Here is a 23,008-nt window from a genome sequence, read left to right on the forward strand (position 1 = left end):
AGTTCTGTCACCTCCTACAGCAGAAGCCCAGAGGACAGGGAGGCAGAACTAAGGCCAGGCAGCAAATGACACAATGAGGGACACAGGGCCTGCGTGAGGCTGCAGAGGTGGCAAGACCTGGGATGAGAATGATGAGCACCTGTCACTGGCCACTGTGCCATACCCGCTTTTCCTGTGCCATCCCGTGGGGACAGTTTCTGGCTGACACAGTAATCATCACTGTCTCATTCAGGGATGTGAAGGTGACCACGATGGAGTCCTGCCCCAGAACCTTCAGCTTCAGCTGCTCATTCACCTGCAGGTGGAGAAATCATGTTCAGGGACCCTGCCTTGGGGTCCCACCCAACCCTCTTAAGCCGCTGAGAGCCCAAAACCAAGACCACTCTCAGTCTGGGGCTGGGATTAGCTCTTTCCATTCCTCTGATGGCAGAGAAATCCCGTCTGTGACCTGAGGAAGGGACCAGTCCTCCTTCCTTCCCATCCCGGCCTGGAGCTGTCAGTGAGAGACACACGGTCAGGCAGTGTGATGGAAGCTAAGCCTCTGTTCCCACATGAGGCGACATTGTGAGTCCTGTCCCATTGCAGGCAGGAAGGGCAGGCAAGGAGTGGCAGGAAGCCACCTCCCGAGGGTAGAGGACACGTGCCAAAGGGAACCAGAAAGGGCTGATGCCCACAAGCTCAGTAGTCCCTTCTCCTAAAGGCAGCAAACTGTCACCAGCTCTTGTCCTGCAGCACAGCCAGAGACAAGCAGGAAGGGGGACAAGAAGCTGCATTCCCCACCCCCTCCAAGAGGATGGGCTTCTACCTCAGCTGGAGCCCAGAGAAGGCAGGTGGCCTCCTGTGGACTCCGTGGCCTCTACCACTCTGTGCTGCCTCTTGTTAAGCCCTGTAGCTTATCTGAACCTCAACTCCTTCCCCCATGTAATCGCTGGAGGCTATGATGTTTGGATGCAGCAGAGACATTGGAGGTGACCAGAGCTGTGAAGGCCCTGCCCTGAGTGAGTGGGTGCCATCAGGGCATGCGGGCCACCGGGCAGCATTTGTTTGCACAGCATTCTTGTCCCCCTGTAACACCCAAGCATGTAGCCATGCTCTGCTGAGCTCCCAGATTCTCTGCCCCACGCCCCACTGAACTCTTTCCACTCGCCAGCTGCTGTCTGCATCTTTCTCCTATTCTGCAATCTGGGCGTTTGTGCCCTCTCCACTCCAAAGACATGGAACAGTGATGAGTGGAGCTGTAGCATCTTTCATCTTGCTGCTCAGTCTTATTCCCAGGAAGCGTTTCCCTCTCCTGTTCTGCTAAGAGGTGCAGGCTGGAGCTGTGGCCAAGAGCTCGGGCTGCACAGCAGGGTAACGTTTGAGTGCTGCCATTGCCACTACCCAGTGGGGCATCAGAGCTGTCAGCTTCTCTGGTGAGGGCTGGAACAGATCCCTTCCTTGAGGACACTGAACACATTTTACAGGGTAAAAATGCTTGGGGCCAGCACGGTGCTGCTGTTATTTATCATCCCTGCTACCCGTGTGCTTTCTCCTTGTCCCTTCAGTACCCCAAATGTGGTTGCTCTACAAACCCAGGCAGAGCTTATCTCCTTCAGGGTCATTAGCAAGCCTGTGACATCCTACCGTCACCCCTCACCTCTTGCCCAAGTCAAGATCCATGTCACAGTAACAGCCAGATTGGCATGTGTGAAACCAGACCAGTTGTTGGCCTTCTGGAAAAGTTTTTGCTCCATCATGGAGTCATCTGTAATTCTCATCACTCTCATCTATGCCTGTATCCTGCACAGGAATGTTGTGGTGTTCTTTTATTGAAATGGCCCTTTAAAAATGTAGCCAATACTTTTATTAGGTCAAGTCTGGCCCATAACCAACCACTGGTCTCCCCTGTCCTGCCAGGTTTCCACAGAGGTTGGGCTGAGCATTCCAACCTGCAGAGTAAAAAACTATGGCTGGTTTCACTTTCAGTATAGCTGAGCCAACACCTAACAGGCTGACCCTCCCACGAGGACTATAAACTTGACAAAAAATACAAGTACCCAAAGGCTCTGAGGAGTGGACAAAAGCAGGACGCCTGCAGGGAACCACTCAGGCTGCTTTAAAGCTCAAGGGTATGTAAGGACAGCTGAAGATGTGATTCCACTCGCTAGTACAGGCACATAGTGAGATATAGATATATAAACATGACTTTGCCCAGGTAAACATGCATGTGCAGGTTGTGGCACTATACCAGGCTGTAAACACTGAAACAGCCAGATAAGAGTTAAATAATAAAGATGCAGGCTGCTCTTGATTTCTTGCTCTACTCGGCTGCCTGTTACTGCTGTGTTGCTGGTATCTGCCTCTGTGTGCTTTCTTTGGGGACCTCACACATGAATTTACTCCTTCAGCCTTCTCAACCCAGACAAGTCCAAACTTAAAGAAGCAGCATGAGATGAGTTTCAGATTTTCAGCTCTGGCTTGAAGATAGGCCACAGTCACAGCTCAAATCCACTGCCCACCTCCAGTTTGGCTGGAGAGCACACAGGCACAGCCAGAAGTAGACATTGTCATGGGAGCACATGCAGAGAATCCTAGAGGGACAGTCAGGAGAGCCCTCAGAGTGTGTGAGCAACCCACGTCTCTGGCTGATTTCCTGGACCACACATGAGCAGAGTCGATAATAAAGAATCCAACTGAGCTGCTACCACTGCCAATAAAATGGTATGTGGTCAAGTCTAACTAAGTTCTTTGCATGTTAAAACAACAACAAGAATACTTTCAGAGAAGTATGTCAGAATTCAGATATTCCATAATATAATAGTCAGAGTGTCAACCTACAACCCCAAAATTACTCAGCAGGTACTCAGTATTGATTTCCAGGGAACAGCAACCAGTTCTCAAGGCAACAGAGATCAACCCTGCCTGATGTGATCATGGTATCACCACACTCAGACAAGGACTTTAAAGCATCTAGCTTAACTTTATTCAAAGAGACAAAGGAAAATATACTTATAAGGAATTATAAAACAATGAATTCTCAACAGAAACAGAAAATATAAAAATAACTAAATGGAAATTCTAGAACTGATAAATGAAATTTTAAAATTTCTTAAGAATTACATAATACAGGAATGGAGATGACATAAGGAAACCTATAAAGTTGGAGACAGGCAGGTCAAGAGCAATTACAAAACAGAGCTTGAAGAAACTTTGGAACAATATCAAAAGGTCTAATGTAATATAATTGAGGTCTCCAAAAACAAAGGTGGAGGAACACAATGTTTATCAAAAGAAGATTTAGATTTCCCAAATTTGGTGGTATTAATTTATATAAACTTACTGATTCAAGATGCTCACAAAACCTTCAATAGAACAAACATGAATAAAACCACACCTAGACGCATCGTCAAACTTAGAAAACCCGGGCGGGGGGGGGGGGATCTTAAAAGAGATTTTTAGAAAATCTAGAGAGAATGAGTTGTGATTTGAATAATGACAGACTTCTCATAGTAGCCTATGAAGCACAGCCACAGCAGAATGATGTCTTTAAAACCATAAAAGGAAAAAAGCCAACCTAGAATTCCATATTCATCAAAAAATAGCTTTTAACCAAGAGATTTTTCACATAAGGAAAATAGAGGTGTTGCCTGTTGATCTGCACTTCAAGAAATACTACGGGAAGTTCTTCAGGTTGGAGAGAAACAGTACCAGAAGGGAACGTGGGTTTTCAGGGGAAAGGACAAACACCAGAAACAGTCAATACCCGGGTAAAAACAAACTGCTCAAAGACAGCATAAAAATACCCCATCCCGACACCCAGTGCTTCCACCCCACCATGCACCCTCCACTCTTCACTCCATCTTCCCTTCACAAGAAGCTCTTGTGAACTTGAAGATGGCTCAATTTGTCTAGCACCAACCCTCTATAGATACTGTCTGTGCCCATGTAAGGCACAGACCCTTCTCCTTCACTCTTGTGTCACAACTTCAGGGGCACCTTCTCTCCTGGATCCCTCCTGACTGCACAACGTCAGCTCCCGGAAATGTAACAATGACTACACACTTCGCTGACTCACCTAGTGATGTCAGGTTCCCTTCATCTCCCGTGAGGCAGAAGGGGACAGATAAGAAGATGTAAGACCACGGAAGCCTGGTAGCATCAGCGTAAGAACTCAAGCCGGCACACGCTCCCCCTAGTTCTCTGTCTGCGGGGCCATATCCACACATGACATATGGTGGCCACCTTAATCTGACTGTGATATTCTTGGAGACAAACATTTCACACAGCCACAGGACACTAAGGCAATACAGTACATCCCTATGTTGAAGACATCAAACCTGGCCCCCATCAGAAATAGTTGGAGGAAACAGCAGCAATTTAAAACTCTTGACAGACCAACTGAGTCAGGGTCCCTTTGGAATTGTGCCTGGGATTCATACTTTGCTCAAAATCCTAGAAAGAATTCTGATGTGCAAGCAGCCAAGACTGCTTCATCAGAATGAGACCCCAGTGGCCAGTGGAGAGGACGCACCAAAGGAGGAATTGGGCAAACACCAACACTCTGAATGCTTCTGTCCATGGTGCCCTCTTTTAGGTTCCCTCTCAAGCCAACCTGGGTGGATTTCATGTTCTGTGGTCTTTCTCTGTCTGAATCCCAGCCCAACAACTGTCCCCCTATCTTCCCCAGCTTCTGTCCTTGCCTGCCCTGTGCTTCGTCACTTCTCTGGACCTCTGAGTTCCTTGTGAGGTCTTATTTTTCTATCCCCTATGGGAAAATTCTGCACCTTAGAGGCAAAATTTGGCATTGTCTGGAGATGGGTTTGGCTGTCACTGCCGAAGGCAGACTCTTGCTAAACATCCCACAATGGGGGTCTAACAAAGTAGCACCCATCCCACAATTCCAGTAGTGCCAATGATGGGAAGCTCTACCCTAAGTGGCAAGCACACTCAACAGTTCCATTAATAAACAATATTTAAAAATCAGCATTACTATTTAATAAATCTTTGGTGAATGGCTATCTGAAAAACCAAAGGAATGAAAACACTTTAGGTCTCTCAGTCATGTTGACTTTCAGATTTTTTATTTCATAAGCAGTAAAATTATGAAAACAAGAACTGGTGAAATCAATATAGAATTGCTGACTCTTATTATTGACCCTTATCAACTTTAGAAACAGAGCTACCAATTGCTATAGTTGTTACTTTATAAAATAAAAGATATATGTGCAATAAAAATACAGTGGCATTAATAATAAAAGTTAAATGGGAATGACATTCCCATAGCAAGTTGACATAGCAGCTACCAGTTGCTTTATGTGGTAGACAGTGCACTTCAACACACCCTGGCCACCGCCCACCAACTGGGCCCAAGATTGTGTTCAGGATTCCTGATGGGCAGGATCCCTGTCTTGGGCAGTCCCTGGCCCAGCGGTGCTGTACTCTACCTTGTATTCCAGGGAGAGCAAGGTCTCTGTCTTGGACGTCCAGCTCCATTTGTGGACCACATAGCCCTTGTGGTCATTGGTGGTCCCACCTTCCTCATCCAAGACCAAGACGTAGGGGCAGCTGTGGTGAGAGCTGAGAGACATAGTGGGGAGAGCTGCTGCTGGGCCTGATGGAATCCAAACAGGCTGGGAGGATCTGTTCCAGGCTGGAGGAACGTGAAGACCTATAGACACTCTACTTCCCCCCACCTAGGGTGACCTGTAGGCCCTTGGTATCTGCTAAGGCTACAGAGATCTGTGTTCAGGGGACAGTCTGAGAGAGAGAATAGCATCAGGCCAAACCTAGGAGCCTGAGCACATGAGAATTCAAGCACCCAAATGAGAACTAGGATACCTATAATGTGAGAATAAATCATCCTTTCCAAGAATGGCTCCTGACAAGAAAAAAAATCAACCCTGAGCTGGCAAGAATGCCTCTCCACCACCCATTGCTGGTACCAGAAACAGTTATCCCCTAATGGATCCTTCTGTGGTGGTCTAGGGAGGTGGCTTAGTGGTAGACTATATGCCTAGCACATATGAGGCCCTGGGTCTAATTCTTAGCACAGTGAAAATAATAATGTTCTCTCATGAATGTGACCATCAGTCAAGATGCTGGCATTCTGGAGAAACACAATGAAGAAGACCTGCGAGCATCCCTTCTCATTGCTGTGACACGGACTCTGCAGGAAAGGCCTTTAAGTACCTGTGTTCCCACAGCATTGTCTTGCTCCTGTCTTACCTAGACCTCTGGGTACATTCTGGACCCTCCTTTAGCTAGGGATTCAGTCACCACTCCAGGGCCCTCACTACACTGAGGAAGAGTTGATGGGGTTAAACATATCCTGACTTACTTACTGTGTCTTTAGGTTGTACTGAACACAGCCCTGGCCTTCGGCATTGAACAGGGCCAGGAAGGAGTAGCTAGGTGTGTCGTTAAACAGGAAGGTGATGGCTCTCGCTTTGCAGCACGTGGGGATCTGACATATAGCAATGTTTCCAGAGGGATAGCTGGGAAAAATGGTCAAGTACAGCTAACAGAATTTCTCTGGGTTCTGCTCTCTGGTGCCCATAGAAGCAAATCTATGTCAGAGTGTCAGCTGCCAGGTGGCACATCATTCCCGATCTTTAAGGAGGCTGTCCATCCTTTGCATGTGCAATCATTCAGTTACTATGGAAATCAACCACTATCCAAGTGTTTTCTTGGATGTTCTTTGTTCATCACAACAGCTGTGACAGGTAGTATTATCTCCATATCATAGATGAGCACGGTTTCCCTCCATCTGGGGGTTTTAGGTACAAGAAATTTTTGATGCTAAAACCAGGAAAGTCTCAGGAAAGGATGAGTTATCACACTATTTAGGAGGAATTCACAATATAGAAAATGACCTGCCCATGTCATATCACAAGGGAGGAGCAGAACAAGACCTGATCTTCTGGCCAATGAGAAGAGTAGGCAATGCCTCCCTGTCCATTCCCTTCTAGTTAAGGTACCTCATGATGGTTAAGGTGGAGTGTAAACTTGACTGGCTTGGGAATACACCTGATGGATTGGTGGAACATACTCCTGGGTGTGTCTGAGTGGGTCATGAAGGTGTGACCTTGGGGTCTATATCTGGTCCCTCACCCCTTCCTCTCTAGTACTGTTCCTGGGCTCTGCTGAGAACTAGGCATCTTTGCCCCACTATACCCTTCTACCATAATGTTCCTATCCCAGAGCACCAACATGGGCTGAGTCCTGAGACTGTAAGCCAAATTAAGTGTCTTTGTCTTTAAATTGTGTGTATCAGATAGTGTGACTCAGCATGGAAAAAGTTGACTAACACAGGGCAAGAAAGCCAGAGTCCTGATTGAGCAGGACACAGTAATGGCAGTACTGTCCTTATGTAGGCATTTTAGAAGAAGTACCCCAGACAGAAGAATTTCAGTGGTTGTCACCCCCCCTCCCCTAATTCTTTCTTATGAGCTGGAAAAGAAAAAGAAATTAGCATACAGGAATTTTAATAAGTGGTCTAGTAAAGAGTCTGGAGCTAATACAATAATGAAAGGAAAATTTCACTAAATCAGATTAGAACAACAGGAGGAAAACATTGGTATGAAGACATTATCAGTGAAATTACACAGGATGTGGAGCAGAAAGAATAAAGAATGAAAAAAAAAATCCTATAATATCACCACCCTTGGAAGCTGAGCAGGAGAGTCACAAGTTCAAATGAGCTCTCAAAAAACAAAAAGCATGTTAGGGGGTGCTGAGGATGAAAAAACAGACAGACAGACAAGTAAAAAAAAAAAAAAAAAACACTAGAGTCCCAGGAACTTACAGAAGACCAAGAAGCATACTAACATAGGCATATTGGGAGTCCCAAAAGGAAGAGACAGAAAAAGAAGCAAAACTCCCCAAAAGTGGTGAAGGGCATAAATCTACACGTTCAAGAAGCTCAACAAATTTCAGGTGGGATAAGAGACACATTATAACCAATTGTCAAAAACAACTTTGGAGAAGCAAGAGGGAAGAGACGAGGTTCATGGGAGCCTTAATTTTTCACCAAAAGCTATGGTGGCCAAGAGGCAGTGAGATGAAATATTTAAAGAGCTCAAATGAAAAGGACAAACAAGACTGTAAACCAAGTCCATTCCAATTTTTAAATCTTTTGAAAAGGAAGAAAAAATTAACACATCCAGATAATTATGTCCAGATAAAGCAGGGCAGGAGTTCATCCCTCTCAGACTTGCACTATGGAGATGGTAACAGAAATTCTTCAGGCTGGAATGGAAGGACAAAAATCAGTAGTCTAAAGCCACTGAAAACAAAAAGCACTGCTTAAGATAACTCAGTAAACAAATATAAAATTTCTAGTGCTCTTGCATTTTTTAATTTATAATTTGGATTTTCCCCACATGATTGGGATAATAAATGCATAAAACAATAATTATAAATTCATATTTACAATTAATGTATATTTGAAGATGTGATTTCTGGTACAGCAAAATAAAGGGGGACAAATGCAGTTCTTGAGCAGAGCTTTATATACTATTGAGGCTAAATTGTTATTAATTCAAATCAGTTTATCAATTAATTAAAAATAGCTCGAACTAGTTTATCAGCTGTGACAGCCGGGTGTGCTAGTTTCCTGGAGTTACCATAAGAAAACATCACATACCTCCTGGCTCAAAGAGCATCAGACATTTATTTCCTTATAGTTGCGGAGGCTAAAATTCTGAAATAAAGATGGAAACAGGGCAGTGGGACTGGAGGCTCTCACAGAGTCCTTCCTTGCTCCTTCTGGTTTCTAGTGGTTACTAGGACCCTTGGTATTCCTTGACTTACAGTCTCTGCCTCAGTCACCACATGCCTTTACCTCTGTGTTGTCTGTTTTCTCCTCTTCTTTCAGGGGCACACACTGGGGCCATTCTGGTCCAACAAAAATGCATCTTAATCATATCTACAAAGACTGCATTCAGATAGACGTGGGTTTGAGGGAGGTACTACTCCATCAGTACAGACAGCGCAATAGGCAGTGAAACCTCAATACATTTTTAAAAGATTGAAACCATTGTAAGTACCTTATTTGACCACAATAGAATGAAAATAGAAGAAAGAAAATTTGGAAAATTCACAAATTTTGGAAATTAGGTAGAACATTCTTAAACAACCAATGGGTAAAGAAGTCACAAGGGAAGTTAGAAAATAAAATGAATGAAAACAAAAGCAAAACAGTTCAGAACTTGTAAGAGAAGGTGACAGTGCTCAGAGAGAAACTTACATGTAGAAACACCCACATTAACAGGGTCTCAGTAACCCAGCAATAAACCTAAAGGACCTCGAAAAGAAGAATAAACTAAAGCAATGCTACAGCAAACAGAAACACTGAAATGACACCCGAGATTTAGAGGTATATCTATTTATATTGATGGCACTGATCTGGATCATCCCCCAAAATATCAGGCCCCGATCTCTGGTAGTCTGGGGCTTATCTGAGATAAGCAAGTAGAAAGTACAGAGGCAGAATGGCTTGTCAACTGGGGACTGGTTCTTACATCATGCATCATAGTGACCAGCTATGCATCTCGTGACCAGCCAACTTCTAAGAAACGAAAGTAACAGGAACTGGACCTGGAACTATTACCTGGACAACTAAGCAAGTATATTGGTTGCGGTGGGGGGAGGGTCATCTTCTGCTACAGCAAAGCTGGGAGGAGGGAAATATGAAAGACAAGAATGGAGAAAGACAAAATAACAACAACAGAAAAATGGAACTAACAAAGTTGACAGTTAGTTCTTAGGCAGGATCAATAAAACACAAGCAAAAGGGAACGCAGATTCCTGATCAGAAACAATAGTGGAACAGTGCTACTAACCTCACAGATACACAGATGATCATAAAGGCACAAAATGTGCATAATACTATACCAAAATTTAGATGACTTAGAGGAAATGAATCTTAGAAACACAAAAACTACCAAAATGACTAAAAGGAATAGAAAAATGTGAGTAGATATATAGCAAGTAAAGAGAGAAAAACAAAACAAAACCTAACAAAGATAAGCACATGACCAGCTGGATTCCCTGGTAAGCTGTATTAAGCATGTAAAAAAGAATTAACACCAATCCTCCTTATACAAACCCAAACTTAGAGGAGCAGACCTGAATGCTTCCCTCTTAGTATATGAGGCCAGAGCTGGCCTGACATCAAACCCAGCATAGACATGACAGAGCTCCAGACCAGTGTTCCTTGCCAACACACACACACACACACACACACACACACACACACACACACATCTTCAACAGCATTTAAAGGACTATGCATGATGACCCTACAGGGCTTGACCAGGGATGCAGGGGGTTCACCCACAAAATCATTCAACACAATGCACCTTAGTGAAGTTGTGCTTCTGTATGTGTGAGACCTATCTGCATGGTCTTTGGTAAGATACTCAACACCAATAATAAGTTAGTTAATCAAAAAGAACTTTTGTTTACCAAAGAATGTCATTAAGAGAGTGAAAAGACAATGCACAGAGTGGGAACTATTTTGGATCACATATCTGAGGAGATCATAGTACCCACAACACCTGAAGAACACTTACCATCATAAAAAAGGACAGACAGCTCCACTAAACAGGAGCCCAGGTCTTGAACACACATTTCTGCAAAGATCAACAAAGAAAAGCCTACAAAAGGTACTTGGCATCACTGATCAGTAGGTGAGCACAAGTAAAAACCACAGCATGATTCTTCACTGACACTGTGGGTGGCCCCAAGGGCTGATGGTGGCTGCTGCACCCCAAGTAGAGTGGGCTTTTCTTTGTTGATCTTTGCAGAAATGTGTGTTTTCCCAGTTATCTCCAAGTAAATAGTACTCTACAGATGCCACCAAGTGAAGTGTTCTCCAGGCTTATTTTGCGTTCTCAAAGGGAACACACAATGACCACACTGTTAGCCATCTGAGCAGAGTGACACAGCATTGCCCTTTGATGGTCACTGGGTGCCACTGAGGCATGCAGTGCCACCAAGAACAGAACCTTGAGCCCCAGCCTGTCTTGTCCTCCAAAGAGCATTGGATGTGATCATTGTGGGGGCAGCAATGGTCTAAGACTTGGGGTGGCCCTGCCCTGGGGACCTTGAAAATTGGGAAAAGAAGAAAGCAAAAAGGGTCTAACCCAGTTCCTCCTAAGTCAGCAGACAACACCTAAGTCAGCTCAGGGAAGCAACCCCATTAAAAGCAGTAAAGAAGCAGGAAGGGGGATGCCCCTAGCCAGGAAGCACCCACCAACCTGCTGTGGCCCTGAATAGATTCATTTACAGAGAAACAGTGAGGCCTCTTTGACAGTGCATTTAAATTCTGAGTTCCCTGTCCAGTGCAAGGGGGCCCAGATGCACCCCCTGACCTGCATGGAAGTGACTAGGACAGTCCTCCTTAGTGCCTTTCTTCCCAAGGCAGGGGAACCCTAAGCCTGGTGAGGCTGCACCTGCCTTTTTTCTGGTTCTCGCTCTCATTGGAGGCATTGCCACCAAATTCCTAGGTAACACTCAGGAGGTCACACCAGCCCTGTGGTTCTGGGTCCCCATTTCCACAGAGAAGCCTAGAAATGATGGCCTGGTGGAGTCCTATGGTTGACATCACAGCCTAGAGTGGACACTGGCTCTGTCAGTGCCCCTCATCTGCTCACAGTGCCTACATCCCAGTGCTGCCCTAGCTTTAGAACCACAGATGCCCTTCAGGTGTAGGCAGCCTCAAGCTGGAGTGGAGAGGGCGGTAGCCTCAGGGTACCCCTCCAGGCAGAGCTGTCCTTTCTCAGAGACAAGCTGTATCCCCTTCTGCCCTTGCATACCTGTAGCTTGGGCCCTTGCAGACCTCAGTGCAAATAAACAGAACAGGGACCACAGGGACAGGTCACAGAGGCTGCTGCTTCCCAGCCACCAGAAGTCTCTAGCCTCTGGTCCTCTGCATCCCTGAAGGCAGGGTGGCAACCCCAATACGGCCTTGCCTGTACTGGGGTTAGTGGGTTTCCACTGATCTGAACTGAATTTAGGGCTTCATCTGACACTCTAGCACCCAGGCTACACAACCCCCACTGAGATCCCTAAAGGCCTCTCCAATAGCCAAAAAACCAGGTGGCCCCAGGCATGAAGGTGGCACCGAGAAAGGATATTACACAAAGGAGGAGCCATCCTGGAAGGAGTAGTGCAGCTTGGCGGCCTTCTTGGACACCTTCAAGTCCTGCGAGTGCCGGCTCTGCTGGACAAAGAGCTGGTGAGACCCAGCTGTAGGTGCTGATGGCCCCATGGCATGGGCACTTGCATGGGGACCCGAGCCGTGCAAGTCCCCTTTGGCAGTCGATGTTGGCTGAGAGGGAGTCTTTGTCTTGTAGTTGCGCAGGATCATGGGGTAGAAGATGTTTCGCCCTTTCCACAGGGCCTTCTCAGCCTCTCTGCAGGGTAGGAAACCAGTATGTCCTTTATACTTGGCCTCATTCTCGCACTGTCCCTGTCCTCCTAGGGCACCTCACCTACCTCCCTTGTCCTCCGCAGCAGCAATGAGGAGGACTGGGAAGGCCACAGTACCCCCAACCCAGCCTTGGCCTGCTAAGTACTGCGGGCCTGGAACAAAGGCCTGGGGCTCTGGGCACAAGAGTCCTTCTGGGATGTCCCCAAGCCAAGATGGACAGGGAAGCTGCCCCTACTCATCCTCTGCCCATTGCCCCAGGGGCCATGAGACTTGGGCATGAGATACAAACTGGTTCATACTCTCTTTGTGGTCTGTGCCCTGAGAGAAATGCTGAGGCCCTAGGGAGGCCTTGTGTCCCACAAACCATCAGTACCATGAGTCACTCATGGCAATGCTCTTTACTTGTTCTGAGAGGTACATTTTTCTTTTGGTAGGAGAACAGTTGGCATCTTAAGAAATGAATGCTGGGCCCTGTGCCATGACTTGCAGGTGCCACACCAAGGTGCCCAAGCCAGGCAGCTGCTGCAAGATCGAGAACAGCCAGGACAGGCTGCAGCTCCTCACTGCCCAGGCCACCCTGTGCCCTTTCTGCAGATAGAAAGGGCCTGAGGATGCCAGGTGCCATGTACCAGGTAGGACCCAGCTCTTCAGGCACACAGGGCTCCCCAAGAGTGCCTGCCCCGTCTTGCCACCCATGCTCACATGTGGCGACACATCTCCTGCAGCTTCTCGCGGGCTTCAGGACAGAGATCGCTGAACTCTGTGGCATCAGAAGAGGTGCCCACTGCGCGTGGGGAGGGTGACACACTGCATGTGTCTTCTGGCATCTTTGATTTACCTGATGTTGGAGGAGAGATGTCAGGGGAGTTTCAGGAAAATGAGTCCCCACCTGGATCACCTAGGAGCAGGAAACCCTGGGGAGGTCATCACTGCCTCAGGAATGGGTGTCCTTAGATGCTGACTCTTTCTGATGATGGTGAAGGGGACGTCAGAGCTGTCAGGGCAGAGTAAGGAGAGCGCAGAGAGTGACAGTGACAAAAGCAAGAGCAGGCACAGATCTGGGGATGTCTCTGCGACCAGCCCCCTCTCCGGGAAAGGGGTACAGCTGAGGAGGGCAGTCACAAGATCATGGGGTGCAAAGTAAGACCACACTCTTGGCCCTCATGTCTGTGTCATGGGCACCAGCAGGGCTCACCAGATCATCACAGCCCAGTGAGGCCATGGCTATCATCTGTCCACAATCATCCACCATCTGTCCCTCCCTCCATCTCCTCAGTAAGCCAGGGAGTCAGCCATGTCTGCATCCTGTTCTGAAAGCAAGTGGATTTAGTATGGGGCCCAAACAGCTCCCGACAAACTCCAGCGCTGCTGTGTGGCTGCAGAACCCTCTCTGCGCATAGCACCCATGGGATCAGGAACAGGGCACCTTCAGCTGATCAGCGTGCAGGGGGACAGGACTCTGTTGACCTTGGTTGGGTGTCCTCCCAGGGCAGCTTCACAGCCCTCCTACCAGCCCCCAGATGTGGGTACCTCAGGGATCTCAAAGGTCTCAAGGGTTTCCATCCCTCCTAACCCCCAATCCAACTCCTGTCATGGGTTGGAAGAGCCACTGGAGACCTGTCACCTGCTTTCTTTTTGGTGTCCTTCCCTGTGGACAGGGAGAAGCTCAGGCAGGCTGTGGAGGACTGGTAGATCAGCTGGTAAGGTGAGTTCACGCCCATGGCTGAGATGTCCATGGAGGACTCTGGAGAGGGAGACAGGAATGCTTCTTCTCACTGAAAGTTCCAATGGTTTCAAAATCAAAGCAACGTGGATTTTCTGTTTCCATTGTATGCCTGGCCAGATATTCTAAGGAGTCCTGTTGTTACAAAGCAACCAGGCCCTGGAACAGGACACTAAGTGTGGGCTGCCAGGGTGCTGGGGTCCCCTCCCTGCATGATGCCCCTGCTCCTCATTTTCTCAAGAGTGACTTGCACCAGAGCTGGGAGCAGCAGCAGACACAGGGCAACGTTACTCCAGAGCAGTCTGAGGGCTGCACCTGCCAGGAGGGTAAACCTTGGGCCAGTAGGGAGGAAATTAAAGGTCATCCATTCTTATCAGCCGTGGAAGTCGACCCCCTCCAGCAGTGTACAGTTTCTCGAAGAGTTGCACCATCCTTGCTCCTGATCCCCTCTCTGGCCACAGCCCACCTCATAAACGGGGTGCTATGCTCAGAGAGGGCTCTGCAGGCACACAATCCATGGAAGATTCAGGTGTGGAGCTGAGCACAGTGACGCCCACCCATGTAATTCCAGCTTCTCAGGAGGCTGTGGCAGGATGATGGAAAAATTCCAGTTGAGCTTAACTTGGGCACCTTAGCAAGACCTTATCTCTGAATGAATAAACAAATAAGTGGGGCTGGGGAGGTAGTTCAGTGGTAGAGTGGCCTTAGGTTTGATCCTCAGTTCTGGAAACAAAACAACAGAATTTGGACTTCCCAACCTCATTGCTAGTGGAAAACCCCAACCCTTACATGAACTCCACTGAGCCAGCCCCTATTCCTCCTCCAGCGTGGCCGCATCCCTGGTTTGGGGGAGAATTCAGCAACTCGTTCATTCATTACTACTCACACTCGCAGAGGAAAATGTCAGGTGGACCAAGCCTGACTTTCTGGACAACCCTGAAGTGGGTTTCAAACATCCCCAAAGCCACCTCCTCCTGTGGTGCTCCTGAGAGGTCTGGGCCCCCCTTCCTGTTCTCTGAATGCACCCCGAATTCTCACCTTGGTGCTCGGCCCGTCACAGGCCCAGAACAAAAGCCAAGGGACCCAAGCCCAAATGAGTCTCTCTCTCCTTCTGTCTCTCTGTGATACCAGAGATATCAAACTCACAACCTCATGCTTGCCAGGCCGGCACTTACACTGCTGAGCTAAATCCCCAGGCCCATCTTCTTTTACAGTTGATTTATCTCAGTATTTGTCACAGTGACAGAGTTGACAATCATAACCAGCAACTACACCCTGGGTTATAAAATACAAGTAGGCTCATCATTGCCAGGACGTGGGCAGAGGAGTCAGAAGCCCTCATAGTGCCATCTAATTCAGCAAACGTGAAAAGGCTAACAAGGTCAGAGCTGGTGATGATGGAACAGAACCCATCCAGTCCGATGGTGCAGAGAATCCATGCAGAAAGCATCGTTTAGTGAGAAAAGCTACACACAGACTGCGAACTTGTGCTGATAATCCCTCCCAGGTAAACAATCCCACAACTGAGGTGCAAGCTCAGAGCCACACCGTGCCAGCCACTGTACAAGGAGCACCAGGCAGAGCAGGGGTATTGGTGAGAAGAGCACCTTGAGTGCAGGAAGCTGCTGGAAGCAGCTGTAGTCTGAATTTATTTTATTTGTTTATTTGGTACCAGAAATTGAACTCAGGACCTTGCACTTGCCAGACAGGCATGTACTGCTGAGCTGTATTCCTGGCTAGCAGCTGTAGTCTGTCATGTATGGGAAACGGGAGAGAGAGCCCGCAAAATATAAAGCTCCAGGTACACATGCAAGAACAGAAATCTGCAAAGAAAATGCAAAAGTAAAACATGGTCTTCTTATCTTAGATATGGCAAGGTGGTTTGTTTTTTGGACATTTGTTTTAGTCTCTCTGTCTGTCTAGCTTGCTTTTTATCTATTTCTTTGTCTTTATAGGTGAAGTTGAACCCAGTACCTTCCATGAACAATATCTTCAACCTCCTTTTTATTTTTTTTAAGACAAGGTCTTGCTAAGTCCCTAGTCTCATCATTCAGTTTCTTTTTACTGGATGTGCTTATTATTGGGTGTTGAACCTCTGACCATGGAGGAGAGCCTGGCAAAAGTACTGGTGGTGGGCAGAGAAGGAGGCTTCGGGGGCCAATTTGGTAAGCGAGGATGAACACCTATGATAGATAATACTTACTGCTTCCCTATAAAACCTCCTACATGGGTACTTGTAAGCATCCAAAACAAACACTCCTACCTGCCCACCTTGAGATATAAAATGTTACCAGGAAAAACTGATTTTAAAAAATGGGGAGTTGGGCTTGAGGGCAAATATCTGTAAAGCCCAGCACTTGGGAGGCTGAAGCAGGATTGTGGCAAGTTCAAGGCCAGCCTGGGCTACACAGTGAGTTCAAGGCCAGCCTGGGCTACACATTGAGTTCAAGACCAGCCTAGACTACACAGCCAGACCTTGTTTCAAAAAAGTTTTTTAAAAATTAAAAATTTTAAAATGTGCCAAGTACCTGAATGGATACTTGTCAAAAAACAGGTGTATGAGGGAAATGTTCAGCATTATGAATCATCAGAAAGCAGAGATCCAGAGCACACGCCCAGGGAGCAGCTTGCAGCAGAAACAGGACAGAAGCTGGCTGGCCAGAAAGTGAAGAGGAAGGAGTCTTACTGTGCTGCCATGAGGATATTGGGACTGAGTAGAGGGTCCTCCAAGAGTCTGAGGGGCAGAACTGTACTGGGTCCAGCACCCTCTGCAGGACATAGATCCAAAGAAGAGGCACTCAGTGTGCCGAAGAGACAGCTGCACTCCAGCCCCTCTGCAGCCCTGTTCACAACATAAGATTTTGAACCGACCCTGGTGTCTATCAGCAAATGGATAAAGAAAATGTGGTCCATAGCTGCAGTGGAATACTATTTAGCCTTTAAAAGAAGGACATCTTGTCATTTATGAAGACATGGCTGGGGCTGGGGAACACTGTACTAAACAAAATACACCAGGCACCCAAGAAGAATACTACATGATCTCACACATGCGGAATCCAAAAACACCCAGGGAAAAGAGAGTTCATGGTAGTTACTGGGGCCAATCTGGGGCCAAAGAGAGATGATGGGCCCTGTGCAGACTGCCAGTCACAAGAAGAGTAAGGCTGGGGCCCTGACGCCTGGAGAGAGCTGATGCAGCTGGAAGGCTGGATACTGCACATCTGCTGAGAGGGAGCCTCTTTCTCCCGCACTCACACACGCAGGCACTGCATGAAAGAGGAAGGAGGTGTGTGACAGACACTGTGGAGCTGTGGCCTCCTGGCCCCGAGGACGCTTCCTCTGGGCCCTCTTCACACGTTCACATTTGCGTTTTTCACATCATCCCCCTGGGCTCTCCTAAACTCTGCGAAGGGCCCACGCCCCCTGCTCTCTCTCGTGCACGATGTGCGAGCTACACCGTCTGGCCCTTCTCATCACGCCAACATCCTGCTGTCTTACTAGGTTCTTGTTTACCATCTCCTGTTGTCCACATGGTCCTTCTGGGCTGGTGATTCTGCAGCGTGGCCCAGGGATAGATGCCACTCCCTATAGGTGAGGTTGGCTGAGCAGAATCAACAGAGACCCCTGCAACTCTTGGACATTTTTGTGGTGGGCGTAGATGGGGGTTTTCACAACTGGCCCTTCACTGTGGGGTTGAGAGCACAGCTTAAAGGAACACCCAGAAGAGTCTGGAGACTGCTTGGGGCCTAGTCCAGGCAGCCACACACCAGGAGTCTCAGGGAATCCCTGCTACTGACCCCATTGCCACCCTGCCCTCCAGACAGCATGCTCCACCCCAAAGTCCTTCCATGGCGGCCCTCTGTACCCACCTTTCCCTGACTCCCCCACAAAGTAACCACTCCTCCCTGCAGTGCCCATCAGGAAGTCGAAGGCCACCTCCTTGGCACTGAGGTGCAGGAGCTGACTGGCTTCCACAAAGCGCCGGGTGATGTCCATAGGGTTGGCACCTGTGAGGGAATGGTCAGAAGGAATGCACTTCCTCTCTGTGTGCTGGGCACATCCAAACCTTTACCAGTGGCTCAGGAAGTAAGAGGGAGGAGCTTAGCTCCTGTTGCGAGCATGGGCCTTAGAGGGGGTCTACAACTGAAGGCTGGGCACCAGGGCTCTGCCACTCCCACTGCCACCCTTGCTGCCCACAGGCCTGGCGCTAGGCATGACTGCTGATGCCACATGAGATGTCAGCCTCACTTCAAGATCCCCTCAACTGGAGATCCCCAGTTCCAGACCCCCCCAACTCTGGCTGCTTGGGCACTGTCTAACCACTGCCTCTCACTGTCTCCACATGGAGCCCATCTTGGGGGCAGCCATCTGCACTCCCAGATCCCACATGTTCACTCCAGTCCCTTGGGCCTGTCTCTGTTCCTGCTGAGGACCTGAAGCAACAGCAAGAGGACAACAGCAAGTGGCAGGGGCAAAGGAGAGGAGTTCACTTCTTAAACTCATCCATGACTCTTGGCAGCATGTACTGATTATAGCCAAGGGCAGCACCCCTTATCCAAATGTCAGGTGACTAGAGCGTCTTGAGTTTGGGACTTGTTTAGAGTTGGGAATATCTGCAGATGCATGGGGAAATAACATGGCCGTGAGCCTGTACTTGAGACTGGCTGGCATCTTCTGTATACCTGCGTACAGTTCTCAGTGCAACTAAGTTGTGACCTAAGCGCATCAACAACACTTGCTGTGGTGTTTTGGCGCTCAGCTAGGACCAGTTGTGGGGGCACTGCAGAGTTTCAAGTCCCAGTTGGGGGCTGCTTGCCCTGTACCCATCTGGCTGGAGGTGGGGAGGGGCAGCAAGGCACCTTACCCGATGCGGCCTCCACCATGGCTCTCATCTTCAGGGCAAGCAGCTCTGTCAGCAGGTGCACTGACTGCCGCTGGAATCTGTGCAGCATCTCCTGTCCCGCAGGCGCCTGGTGGGTGGGTGTCACCGAGTTGTAGGCTGCCTTGGCGCTGACTGGCCCTGTAGACACTGGTGATGGGGGCTGGGGCGGCTTCTTTTGGGTCAGCGCCGGGGTGGACTCCACCTGCACCATCAGTGGGGCTCCAAAGCTAACCTCCAGGCCCGGGATGTGGGACCCAGTGGGCACCATGGGGTCGGCGATGAGCTCTTCCCATGTAAATTCGAAGATGTTTCTGATGCCCTTGGGCACAGGGATGCCTGAGAGGCGGCAGAAGGTGAGGAGCTTGGAGACATGGGCCAGCAGATTGGGGGCTATGGCCAGGTACTGGTTGTAGAGTTCCCGGTTACTCTTGGCGTCTCCCATGCTGCCTGAGTGCCTGTGTTGCTAGGTGACACTGTCCATCTCGGCGAACAGGACTAAAGCTATGAGACTCAGCGTGCCCTGAAGAGATGATGGAGGAGAGCTGGAGTTCTTACCTATGGAAAGGCCATGGAAGAGGATGGAGTGGCCGTGCTGGAGTGACCCTCACGGGTTGTGGAACCAGGGTTTCCTGTCCAGGAGGCAATAAAGTCACTATGATTGTCCCCAGCAAGGTGAGGGATGCTCCCTCCCTGGTATTCCTAGAGACACCAACATTTGTGAGCCATGCCAGGAAGGGCCTGGAGCTGGGGAGAGACCCAGGGGAGCGCTGGGAACAGTCACCCAACTGAGCACCTGCAGCAGAAGGCCAGGGAGAGAGGGCAGCTTCACCGGTCCTTTCTTACTTAGAGCATCAAGGGCAGCTTCACCGGTCCTTTCTTACTTAGAGCATCAATGGGCAGAGCCTGAAGAGACAAGAGGTGAGTCATAGGCTCTCTGCAAGACAGGTGGCAGGAGTGTGGGATGGGACAAGCCACCTAACACACACAGCCAGAGCACGTGGGAGGAATAGAGTGACTCAGCTCAACACTGCAAGTGGCTACTTTTACCAAATCTAAGACATCGCTGATAGAAACACACACTGTCTCACTAGAAAAAGACAGATGATTGTGTGATGGATCGTTCAGCAGTATGCAAATCACACTGTCAGGGAAGTTAAAGTAGAGAGACTGCATGCTTTAAAGCAAAGCATGATAACGAACGCTTTTCCCACTTCAACAGAATTGCTTGTGGGCTCTGAGCTCATCAAGTGGGTGTCTGGAGTGGTAAATTTGTAGATGAACTTATAAAATATGTTGGTAAAAATGTAAAGGCACCTCTTGGCCTTATGCTAGGAAAAGGCTAGTTTATTCCTTTTGATTCTCAGGGGTGTTGTGAGATGAAGAGGAGACTCAAGAATGCAGGATGTACAACAAGGTGAGTCTGCTGGCAAAGAGAGCACGTGCAGTCCCCTCTGATGGCCTTGGTCAGTGTCTCAACATAGTGTCCTTAGCTTTTGGTCCCACTGGACCAGTTTACCATGACAGTGGCCATCAGCCTGGGGGAGGTGGGGCTTTGGGACACCTTCAGGCCACCTCTGCCATCTCATCACCGCCTTCCTCTTGGTGACCACTTCACCCTCCTCTGCCTGGCTGTCCCCATTGCTCTCCTTCTCCAGCTAGTGGCCCCTGTCCCAGGCAGCTCTCCTGGCATTTGTAGGCAGTGTCTACACAGCAGGGTCATGGCCACAGCCTGTACCTCCCTTGGTTACAGGGCTGTCAGCTGTCCTGCCCCTGCTCACTCTTCAGAGTAATTTCTAGGAACCCTCTGCTGATTTACCACTGTTCTGCAGAAAAAGTGGTCTCTGCATCTTCAGCTGACCCTGGTGCTCCATTCCGCTCAAAACAGTGACACCCAGATGGCCAGCCCAAGGATCAGACCCTGGCATGCAGGACAGAGCTTCCTTTCTTCCTTCCTTCCCTCCTTCCTCCCTTCCTTCTTTCCAAGCCAGGTCTCAAAGAGAAGATAACTGATGTAGCCCTGAAAACCCCTGTTGGACAGTTCTCCTGCCCTCTCCAGGGAGCCCTTTTCTTGTGAGGCTGATTGTGAAACACAACTCAACAACACACAAAGCTGATTTTGAACACAGCTTTGCTGAGCTGGAATCTACACACCATATGAGTCACCCTTTAGAACACGGACAATAGTTTTTAAAACATTAACAGAGCTGTATGACCACACTGCTATCTAATATGGAACCGTTTCACCATCCCATAAGAAAACCCACTGGCAATTGCTCCCCATTTCCTCCCACCCCCATGCAACCATTAACCTAGATTCTGTCTCAGTGGGTTTTCCTGCTCAAGGCACTCGGATAAACAGAACCACACTACGCATGGCCTTCTGTGCTTTGCTGTCTTCTCGGTATGTTTCTGAGACCCCCACGGTGTGGTACATATCCTTACCGCACCCTACTGAGGGCTGAACCTTATTCCTCTGTGGGACCATCACGTGGTGACCAGTCACTGGGCAGTATAGACAGTTGCTGTTCCCACACGTCAGCTCATGTGTACAAGGCTGCTGCAGAATGCTCGCATGAAGCCTTCTGCATGCTGCCAGCAGGTCGCTGCCACCTCTCTTTTGTTCCCTAAACCACATACCTGTCCCTGTGCCAATCATCATGGCCATGGAGTCTCCTGTTCTCAACTAAGGATGTCTGTCTCAGGGTCATGAGGTAGCCCCGGGTTCTGTTGCTTGTCTTCAAAGCAGCCACACGGCTTAACAGGTGACACTGTTAAGTCCCAACTACCAGGTCCTGTAAACTCTGGTCACTAGGTCTATGTGCTTGTTTTCCTTGGGAACTTGAACCCAGGGCCTTCATCCTGAAGGTCATACCTAGGCATATATATATATATATATTTTTTTTTTTAATTTTGAGACAGGGTCTTGCTAAATTGCTAAGTTACCAGACCAATTTTGAACTCAGAATCCTCCGCTTCAGGAAGCCACCTCTGCCTCCCGCCCCCTACACCTTTAAGCAACTACATACAACACAGGCTGAGATGATAATAACTGATGTAGGGAGGTGATCTGACATCTGTGTTTGATTGACTGTGCAGGTCTGGGGCTGGCAGTCTGAGCAACTATTTAGAGGACAACAACATGCAATATAGTTACAATTGTGAATTTCCTACTGTTCTATCACTGTTTTGTTTCATTTTACTGTTCTGCTTTAAAATAAAAAAATAGGATCTTAGGAAAATGATGGAAAGAATGAATGCACACACAACATAGGAAAGAAAAGGAACTCATGAAACAGATTCAAACAGATATCCAGGAGATTAAAAATTCCATTAAAGTATGCATAGCAGAATGAGCCAATGTGAGGACAGAATCTCAGATGTAGAAGATACTGTTAGTGATCATGAAAAGAAAGATTTCTTAAAAATAGCATAGGACAATGAGAAATCAATCCAGTAGCTGCTAGATAATTCAAAGAAGAGTAACATAAGATTGATTGACTGGAGTCAATGAAAAAGCAGGAGATAGTGAAAATGACATTTTAAAAAAACATGCTCACAGAAGTCATAGTAGAAAACACCCCAAGCAGGGAAAAAGAATTTGACATACAGATAATTGAGACATATAGAACTCCAGTTATCCATTACAAAAAAACCCCTACACCAATGCATATAATAGTCAAGATTCTAGACACTGAGAAGGGTTTAAGCCATGAAGTTACTTTGAAGAGGGAAAGCATGAATTAAAGGGGTCCACACAGAGCCAGGGACCCTGAGTTCACTGGGACACCCCAACATCCACCCTATTCTCCTCTAAATATCCTTCACATGAAAGATTGAACCCCTCAAATCTGCCAGCCACTGGAGCCATATCTCTATTGCCTCCATCAGATGAAGTTTCCAAATAACAACCAGCCATGCTAAGTCCTCAATTCCTGATTTTCAGTGTCCGTTATCTCCACATCAGTCATGTTTTGTTCACATAGACCTT

The 23,008-nt window shown here is 48.1% G+C and overlaps 1 protein-coding gene across 1 annotated transcript in view; it reads right to left on the minus strand.

Annotated features, from left to right (window-relative positions):
- The window catches only part of CUNH3orf20 (chromosome unknown C3orf20 homolog), a 40,514-nt gene that overhangs the window by 15,839 nt on the left and 1,667 nt on the right, over positions 1-23,008 (minus strand). The window contains exons 2-10 of the mRNA XM_063238594.1: positions 19,814-19,923; positions 19,003-19,649; positions 18,008-18,145; positions 14,040-14,159; positions 13,118-13,253; positions 12,123-12,398; positions 6,321-6,473; positions 5,424-5,556; positions 164-295 (exon numbers count right to left, since the gene is read on the minus strand). Coding sequence (XP_063094664.1) covers positions 164-295; positions 5,424-5,556; positions 6,321-6,473; positions 12,123-12,398; positions 13,118-13,253; positions 14,040-14,159; positions 18,008-18,145; positions 19,003-19,462 — 1,548 coding nt within the window. The 5' untranslated portion in view covers positions 19,463-19,649; positions 19,814-19,923. The remainder of the gene's footprint in view (positions 1-163; positions 296-5,423; positions 5,557-6,320; positions 6,474-12,122; positions 12,399-13,117; positions 13,254-14,039; positions 14,160-18,007; positions 18,146-19,002; positions 19,650-19,813; positions 19,924-23,008) is intronic.

The sequence above is a fragment of the Cavia porcellus genome, unplaced genomic scaffold (assembly GCF_034190915.1).
Source record: "Cavia porcellus strain 051 isolate PalLab524CR breed Dunkin Hartley unplaced genomic scaffold, mCavPor4.1 scaffold_27, whole genome shotgun sequence".
Lineage (NCBI taxonomy): Eukaryota > Metazoa > Chordata > Mammalia > Rodentia > Caviidae > Cavia > Cavia porcellus.